General features: G+C 44.8%; 1 protein-coding gene across 1 annotated transcript; it reads left to right on the forward strand.

Annotated features, from left to right (window-relative positions):
- Positions 1-1910: 1910 nt before the first annotated feature.
- On the forward strand, positions 1911-9216 carry RNF26 (ring finger protein 26). Its single transcript, XM_042476660.1, has 2 exons — positions 1911-2197; positions 3131-9216. The coding sequence occupies exon 2, from the start codon at positions 3319-3321 to the stop codon at positions 4909-4911; it is 1593 nt and encodes a 530-aa protein (XP_042332594.1). The 5' UTR covers positions 1911-2197; positions 3131-3318; the 3' UTR covers positions 4912-9216.
- The last annotated feature ends 504 nt before the right edge of the window (positions 9217-9720 follow it).

A 9720-nucleotide genomic window follows, 5' to 3' on the forward strand; every position in this document is an offset into this window, starting at 1 on the left:
CTTTTTGCTTTCTTCCATAAAAACGGCCCTGCGGGTTTAATTTTAAGACGCGTTCTAACAGGTTTTATTAGACATAGCTACCAAGCAGGCATTTTTTAAAAAAGAAGCCATCAGTTCAATCGTGATCGCAGACTGAAATATAGATAGAGAACAGCCTTCTTACAAAATGGAGGTTATCAGGTTCCCTGAGGTTCAGAGTACAGCCCTTGAAGACTCAAGGATGCTGACCGCAAAGAAAGGAATACACATTTTTGTCTTAGCATTGTGGTGTTGCGTTTAAAAAAGGACCATGTTCGCACACATAAGTCTGCCTGAGTGCTGAGATTTGAGGGACAGAGCCTTTCTTTTGGTCACAAAAGGCACTGTTGTTGCTGTTGTTGTGTGCCTTCATAGTTTCCAACTTACGGAGACCCTAAAGCAAGCCTATCATGGGGTTTTCTTGGCAAATTTCTTTCTTTTTTTTTTTTAATTATTCTTTATTGAATTTTGATTCCAATGCTACATCAGTGTTTAATTTCCAAACAACGAACATAGTAATAAGTTTCTTCAGAGGGGGTTTGCCATTGCCATACTCTGAGGCTGAGAGAGTGCGACTTCCTCAGAATCACCCCATTGGGTTTCCATGGCCAGGATTTGAACTTTGCTTTCCAGAGTCCATGAAAACGCCACAATAGCTTCGCCTTAGGGTTGCCCTGAGTAGTTAGAAGTGACTTGAATGACTCCCAAAACGTCAAATCCCTGGACTACAGTGATATTGGGCTCCCTGGCAAAGAATTCGGAGTCCTACATTGAATTCCAGAATCCCATAGGTCTGAGCCATGACTATTAAAGTGGGACTGTAGTAGTAGTGTAGACAACAAAGGGCACAAAACTGTGTGAAAACCACTCCAAGCGACCCCAAAACCCAATCAAATGTTGAGTTTCCTCAGGATTTTTCCCACTAAGTAAATAAACACTATTTGTTTATTCATTTACTACAGTTGTGTCCCCAGAAATCTGCTCTCGATTTACACATGAGGTGGTCCTCCTTTTTTCTTAAATGTCCTACATTTTGGGCTGAGTTTTGTCCTACAGTTTGGTCTAGATTTTTTCCTACATTTTGTCCTGGGTTTTAGTGGACAATTATGGCAACCCTACTTTATAGCCAAGTATACACAGTATATACTCTCTCTCTCTCTCTCTCTCTCTATATATATATATATATTTTGGGTGTGTGTATATACACACACTATATATATATATATATATATATGCGCTTATTTGGTGCATGTATACACACACACTATACACAGTATATTTGGGTGCATGTATACACACACTATATATATATATATGCTTATTGGGTGCATGTATATATACACACACACTCTCTCTCTCTATATATATATATATATAATATGTGTTTATAGAGTTTCTTTAATGCATTGAACAAGTCTGTTGTGAATTTGTGACTGAACTGACTGCCGCCTTCCAGCCGTTTAACACCAAAAACACCAAAATCTCCTCAGAAGAAGAAAGAAGCCAATAGACGCCTCTCTCCAGGCAGCGAAAGAGGCCCCGCCCACCCATAGCCACGTGACCCACTAACGGTCACCCTTCGCTCGCCTTTCATACCCGCTGAAGCCACGCCCCTTTCGGGCTCCTCCCCCTCCGGAGCAACGGCAACCGCCCACGAGCCTTTTTCAAAAACCGACCAATCACCAAGCAGGGGGCGTGGTTTTGAAAAACAACAGCCACAACAACGTTCCAACCAACCAACGCCCGAGTCGCAGGCGGATGCCCCGCCCTCTCGCTTTTCCTCGGTCGCTGATTGGAGGGGAGGGAGCGGCCCCGCCCTCCAAGATGGCGGCGCCCATCCGAGCTGAAAGGAGAGCTGCTGCTGCTGAGGCGAGTTTCTGAGCGAGGTTTAAAGCGGGTTTAGGCTTCGGGGGCGAAAGACGGCGGGGAGGGCTGCCCCAGGCAAGCGGTTGCCCCCTTCTTTATGTGGGGAGAGAAAGAAAGGGCGAATGGGGAGTGAGCCCCTTGTCTCTCGTTCTCTGGGACCCATTGGCCTCAGTAGTGCCCTGGGGGCTTGTTCCTTATCCCGCAATTGTTGTGTGCCTTCGGGTCCTTTCTGGCTCATTGCCACCCGATCATGGGGGCCTCCTGAGGCTGAGAGAGTGTGACTCACCCAAGGTCATAGAGCCACACGTAAAAGGTCAGCGGCTTCTGCAGCACTGAGGGCAGTGGCTTGAGCCCTTGAATCTTGCCAAGAAAGGGTCGCCATAACAACAACAACAACAATAATCATCAATTTTATGTATATGCCGCCTTTCCCGCAGCATCAGATAAAGACACATATCAGACACAACACATTAAAGTACGTCCCGTTAATGATAATAATAGTTCCCTCCCAAACAGAACTAAAAGAATTAAAATCATTATATTTAAAGTTAATTTGAAATTAGGGTTAAGTCAGGGGCAGGGGGCATTCGGAAACCACTCAGAGGCACAATTTAAGGGTTGTGGTTCCTTATCTGTAAGAGAGCTTTGGGTGCCAAAACAAACAACAGGTCCCTAAATCCCACAGCACTGCTCCCTTGAAGCGTAGCGGTTTGAGCGGTTGAGCCGCAACCGTGGAGACCAGGATTCGGCCGTGAAACCCACCAACAGAGAAGGCAGAATATTTCTCCAGCGTTGTGTGCCTTCAGGTCGTTTCTGACTGATGGCGGCCCTATCAATGGGTTTTCTTGGCAAGGTTTCTTCAGAGGAGGTTTGCCTTCTCCTGAGGCTGAGAGAGTGTGACTTTCCCCAAGATCACCCACTGAGCTTCATGGCCAGAGTCATAGTCCAAAGCCCAAACTGCTACGCCACACTGGCTCTTAAAGGGCTAAATATCTCACAAAGCAACAAATCCCAGGATCCCATAGCACTGAGCCATGGCGGTTAAAGCAGTCTCAAACTGCATTGTTTCTGCTGTGCAGATGCAGCCTAAGTCCAGTGCTGAAACCACTACACCATACAGTCCATACCAGAAGTATCCCCCTCACCCATCCTCTCTTGGGGTCTTTCTTCTTCCATGGAGGACTGCAACCTCCTCTCCTGTGGTTTCTCTTTGACAGCGGCCTGCTTGTTTCCTTTTCCCCATTAGGGATCGCCGTGGCTCTCGAACAACAAGGTCGGCGGCAGAAAAAGGAAACATCTGGTTCGTAAAGGACAGGGAATCGTCCTCGCTGTCTTAGCCATCCAAAGCGGACATTTCCTGCTAGTTTGTGGAGAAAGGTCCAAGACGGAGCCAGCCTGGACACTTTGCGATGGGTCGACAAAGCTTTTCCTATAATGAAACCTAGGCCCTTCCCAATGCCTAGGATAAGAGGGGCCTCTTTTCACCAGGTTTTGGGAAAGCAGCCTCACACGCTTCAATCCAGTTCCACAACAAACCCAGTCTTCTTTGCTTGGGGCAACACTGTCTGGAGTTTCGCTATGGATCTAGTGTTCCTGGTTATCAATGGCATGGTAATGATTTTGGATTTCATGCTTATCTTGCTGGATATCAACTTTTTCCTCGTTTCCACCTTGGTTTCTGCTCTGGTCTGGCTAGTTGCATTTGTTTACAACTTGCCCAGTACCTTGGTAGCCTGTGTGATCCAGTGCTGTAATGGCATTGGGTTGGCTTTGTTATGCATAGCTGAAGCAGTGTATTACTTGACTCTGGGCTCTGTGCACACCATTTTCAATCTGCTGCGGAGCCTTTGCTCCACCATGGAAAGCTTGAAATTAGTGGGCCACTTGTTTACTCACATGACACTGAAAAGCAAAGAAATTATGCACCGGAGTTTCTGGAATCTGGTTGGTTCCGGCCAGTCGCTTCTGAGGCAAGTTTGTGAAGTCTGCGCTATTGCCATGAGCCTCGTGGCTTATTTAATCAACAGTATCATCAACATCTGCCTCATTGGCACCCAGAATCTTTTCTCCCTGGGGCTAGTCCTATGGGAAACTGTTGCTGGCCCATTTTTGAGAGTCACAGATATCTTTGCTGCCTTTGTTGCACGTCTTTCCAGCAGTGCCATTGCTATGGTTATCCTGTTGTGGACTCCTTGCCAGCTGGCCTTTGATTTTGTGGCTTCCATGAGCAAGTTGCTGATTAACATCTTCTTACTCAACCTTTATGGCTTGGTGTTGCTGTCTGTGATTGTTGCTGCCAGCATCTTAATCCTTAATCCCCACCTGACATGGACATTGGCGACCCAGGTGTCAAACTACTTGAATACCATGCCTTCTTACCACCGCCTGCTCAGGGACTTGCGGCGCCTCTATCAGGTGATACTCTTGTCACTGGAAATGGTCCTGAGCTCGCAAGCTTGGCGTAGGCTGGCTGATTGGAGTCTCCAGATGGCCAGTTGGAACAGAGGCATTGGAGGGGCAAACCACCAGGGAGAACGAGAGCAGCCTTTTGCTATTGAAGCCAACCAAGGAAGACCAGGAGTAGCTGGTGTAATTCAGAGACAAGCTCCCCCTGGCATAGCCCATCTGAGAAGACAAGGGGCACCTCTGGCCAGTCAGCAGGCTGCAGCTCATGCCCGCCAAAGAGCCAGCAGGGACCAGCCTAGAACAGATGTTGACCTGGGGTCAGGGCATCATCTTCAGCCTCAAGACGAAGGACCAAGCACATCATCTACCAAACCTGCAACCAAGGAGCAGCTCAATGCTCTGGAAGAGGACAGCGATCCATGGCTGCTTCTCAAAGAACAAGAGGAGCGGAAGAAATGTGTCATTTGTCAGGACCAAACAAAGACAGTCCTGCTGCTTCCCTGCAGGCATCTTTGCCTCTGCCAAGAATGCACTGAAATCCTGCTACAGCAGGCTATATATCAACGCAACTGTCCACTTTGCCGGCAGATGATCCTGCAGACTCTCAATGTCTATCTGTGAACTTTGTGAGAGACAGTTTTATCCACATTCCATCAGACTGTTCGTGTATATTGGCCACAGCACATGTCTCTGGCCTTTGTACCTGCTCCTTTGAGTGGAGATCAGTTCTGTGCTGATAATCTATTGGCACTGGTTACTCTTTTTCTTTCCAAATAACTATTGTAATTAATGGAACTTTGAAAACACTATAAGTGGTTTCTATGCACTTCTGTTTTTACTTTCTTCTTGTTGCCATCAGAAGGAACAGTAGTGGATCAGAATGACTGCTAGGGTGTGGAGGTTTTTAATTGAGACATTGTATTGACTATTCAGAAGCAGGGCTTGAAAAATACAGCATATACTTGTCAGCCAGAGGTATATCACAGAATTAGTGGCAAGGAACTGGTTGTTTAAAAACAAGAACAACCAAGTACTGTACTGAAATCCCAGGTATTTGGATTTTTCTATACATTAATGTCCAGAAGAAGGGAGGGTAGATGTTGTTAGACTGCAGCAATCATGAGCTTTAACCAGCATTGCATTGATAAGGAATGCTGGGGAGCTGTAGTCTAACAACTTCCAGAAAGCCACATAGTCCCTACCCTTCGTCTAGAACAGTGATTCCCAAACTTTGGTCCTCCAGATGTTTTGGTCTTCAGCTTCCTGACAGTTGGCCAACCTGGTAGTGGCTTTTGGGAGTTGAAGTCCAAAACACCTGGATGACCAAAGTTTGGGAACTACTGGTTTAGAACAGAATTGGACCTGAATCCTATTGCTAGTTCCAGCTGAAGCAGTCCCATTTAATCAGTTGTTGAATGGTGAACTAACACACAGGGAAATAACCATTTATGGGTTTACTTCAGTTGGGAATACCAATACAATCCAGATTTTCTATAGCAGGAATAACTTTTAAACAAGTTTGGAAAACAGACTGGGATATATCTATCTCTTGTATTTCATTATTGGGAGTGTGGTGCCTTCCAGGTGTTTCCCTATTTCCAGGGCATTGACAGTGCTGGTTAGGATGGAAAAGTGTAGTTCAAAATGTTGGTAGGCCCAGGAGTTAAGGATCAGCACAACTGCATGAGTCTCACCAGCAGGCCAGCTTTATAGATCTCTAGAGATCACCATAGTAATGCTGTGTGTTTGTGCAGTCTTCTCATAGGGATGTCTATCCTTACAAGCATTGATCTGTAGGTGTCTAACTAGTGCTATCCACAGAAAGGGATATGAACTTAGCATGCAGGGCAGCATTTCTTCTTCCAAGAAGCACAGCCTCTGTTAGATGACCCAAAGTCTCCACTGACTGTCTTTTTGATACGTAATTTTAAACAAACCTTGAAAGTGGTCCAAAGCATTTCTCGCTCTTCAGTTTTTCCGTGTCCACTTTTCAGATCCATAAGAAAGACAAGCTGGACACCAAATGTGCCACTGTGGAGCAAACATGTCTTTCAGCGTAGGTTGCTTTGAAATTATCTCAGGATTTTGTTGCATCTGTTGGCATGTAACGTCTACAGGTTATTGGTGCAAAACTGCCATTCCAGCCTTGTTGCACAATTGATTCCAACTCCCTTGGGTTAAAAAGTGTGTTGCGGGGAGCTGATATTAAGATAACATTTGGTTTGCTAACAAACAGCAGTGTTCTTTATCAACAGTGCTGGAGACTTAATAGTTTGCTTCCAGGCTCTGCTGAATCTAGAGTGTGGACTGAGATAGCCAGAGTAAAAGCTTTTTATGACTCCTTGCCTGTGTTGGATTTGAGTAGGGTGGTGACTGTGTTAAGAAAGTCACCCTCTAGATCCCATGGCTTAAGCCCTAAACGCTGAACCATTTTGTCCCCTCGGAGGAAGCAGTTTTCCTTCTGCTTGGACAGTTAGGGCACTACCTATAAGAGGAGGAGGGGACAGTGGTTAGAGTGGGTTGCTTGACTGTCACACTCAGCACAACAGTAATCTTTAGGGTTATTTTCTTTCCAGAGCCAGTCAGTAACATCTATGGGGCTGTTTCTCAAAAACAGGGCTATGAGAACAAATCCAGCCTAATTAGTTAAGATATAACCTCTCTCTTGTTTACAGTGGGAAATGAGGAAGACGGGAGATGGCTCACATAGACACAGAACCAACTACTTTCTGTAATGGAAAAAGAAATCGGAGAGGCGTGAAATCCTGATTAATTTGTTTTTGCTCTTTTGGGTTGCTAAATTATTGACAGCTGTTCTTGGTGTAAATGGAGCTGTTATCTGGAGAGAATTTTTTGTTGGTATATATTATTTGTTACTGTTGTGAAAAACAAACATGAGGTTCCTTTCTGTATGGGAGCACCCAGCTCAGTGTTTTTTCTGCATTTTCCAGGGGCAGAATGCTTAAATCCCTACCCAAAGAGAAGAAATCTATAACTAGGCATGCCCTGCTTTATGGTTTGGTTGACGTCAGGGATGTGGTTACAAGGAAGAAGAGATGCAAAAAAGCACACTCAGATAGAACTTCTTGGCACTGACTGAATCTGGAAATTTGGGGCTGAGCTGGTGCCTACAAACACCAATGGAGAACAGGGGCTCTTTCACACTACACTGTTATAGTGCTATGTCTCCACTTCAATTACCGTGACTGCCAGGGGTTTGTAGTTTGGTGAAACACTAGAGCTTTCTGGTAGAAAATTCTAAATGGGACTATGGCAGTTAAAGTGAAATCATAGTGCTATAACTGCGTGGTGTGAAGGGGCTCCGAGATGCTAACAGTGGAGGTTTCTCTGTCTTGTAGCCCACTAGGAAGGGGCTGCAGCAGGAACCCACAGGCCAGAGGTGTCCCTCTGCCCTGTTTGCCTGGCCATTTGCATAGAAACACTGCATTTTGTTTGAATTTCCTTTTAGTGTGCAAACCTTGGAATTAAATAAGCACAACACTGCTGAATCATAATAAGGAGAGTGTTTGCCAAGCTCTTTGGCATTGGCTGACCACCACAGCATCTCTCTGGATGATGCGTGCTACTTCTGTTTGCAGCCATAGGTCTGGTAATTGGAAAACTGATTGAAACAATGGCTAAACTGAGTGCCTTAACAGTGGCAGGTCAGAAGGAAAGAGCGCTGAAAGTGGGATTTGTTACAAAGCCAGCAAACTCAAGTGAACATGTAAATTCCCTGTGTGTCTGTTGGATTCAGCATAAGGAACGTATGCAAGGATCAAAAAGTGATTATAGAATCAGTTGTACAGTAGTAGTACAGACTAGATCTGCAAATACAGCAGATGGTACAGTCTTGAGGTTGTATGGTAGGCTATAACACTTCATTCTGTAGCTGGGAGTTGTTTTTATTTTAGCAATGTTTCCTTGCGGGTCTTTTATTCTATTCTATTTTATTTTTTAACCAAACAAGTTAAAAATGAAGGGTTACATCAGAGAGATGAAGTTTCCAGAACAATCTTCCAGCAACTCACTCCCAAGATGTGTTGGATTACAACTCCGGTCATCCCCAACAAGCATGTTAGGAATGATGAAAGCTGTGGCCCAACATTTCCGACTTGTGGAAGGCTGTTTTGGACTGCTATGCTCATGCTATTTGTGAGATGTTCCTTTATTTTTCTTAAAATGTTGGACAAATTTCTCCCAGTAGGTTGCAGTCTGAATTAGTGGCTAAGATGCAGACCAGAGATGATTTACAGGGTTCTGTACTGAGGATCTGGAGAGACTCTGTGAGAAGGGAGAGCAATCTAATTGCGAAGAATACAAGACACTTTCTCGTCTTCCCTTCAATTCTGTTTAGAAATTTTATTCCCAAGCAGTACAGAGTCGACTGGACAGTGCTGTGGGACAGGAGCAGAACTGGAAAGGAGGAGAGGTCCTTGGTTTTGCAGCCACAGTCCCATGCTGCTGCACTTGAGGAGCTAGCGGCTCACTTCTGATCTGTGCCTTTTTCCAACTGGTCTGTTCTTCCCATCTTTCTGGATCTTATTTTGAGGATGTGTGATTGCCTTATATCCAGCATCTTTCTGCTCCAGCCCCTCACGCAGTTCCATTGCAAACGCCTGTCTCATGCCTCCGTGGGAGCGCTTTGTCTGCTTCTGTGGTCTTTGCACTATGTTAATGGTTGTTTGAAAATTAAAAGCAACCCTTTTTCACACACAAAAAAAGAAGTTTAGTCTGCTGTTCTTACGTGAATATAAATGCAGTAATGCAATGTCCCCCTTCTTTCTTTGCAAACATTCCCTGGTGGTTGAATGTTTCAAAAAGCCTAATGTAGGGGTGGGAACCATGCAGCTTTGAAGATGCCTATTCAAATATATGCACCGAGTGTCATCTGTGCTTCATTAAACTACTTTTTTTTTTGACATACATTGTCGTCAGCTCCATGGAATTCTTTATCTAAAAGATGCCCATCTGGTTTCGTTAAAGGCACTCGACAGGCTAGTTAAATAACTTCTATTTGAAAGCGTTCCTTGACCTTTATTACTCTCAACTGCATTGTTTGCTGTGTTTCTCCCTGCTGCCACTTTGTTGTCTGGTGTTAGTTTAGTGCAATAATAGGAACTGTGGCTCTCTAGAGGTTGTTGGATTGTGTGTATGTGTGTGTCCATACACACACACTAATCTCACACGTGTATATGTGCCAGTTCTCACATTTCATGGTTCCAGGAGATGGTTCAAATAATATGTAATCTCTATTTTCTGTTCTATAGCTGATGGGAATGGAAAATGTGGCCTGTAGAAGCCTGAGTGAGGTTTTCCTGATTTCATTTCTTTTCAAAGTGCGGGGAAGATGTGGATGCCCAGATGCTGTTAGACCGCATGCCCCTTCAATCCTGAATACATCACTAAGGGTGGGGAATGATGGGAATT

Source organism: Sceloporus undulatus, chromosome 6 (genome assembly GCF_019175285.1).
Source record: "Sceloporus undulatus isolate JIND9_A2432 ecotype Alabama chromosome 6, SceUnd_v1.1, whole genome shotgun sequence".
Taxonomy (NCBI): domain Eukaryota; kingdom Metazoa; phylum Chordata; class Lepidosauria; order Squamata; family Phrynosomatidae; genus Sceloporus; species Sceloporus undulatus.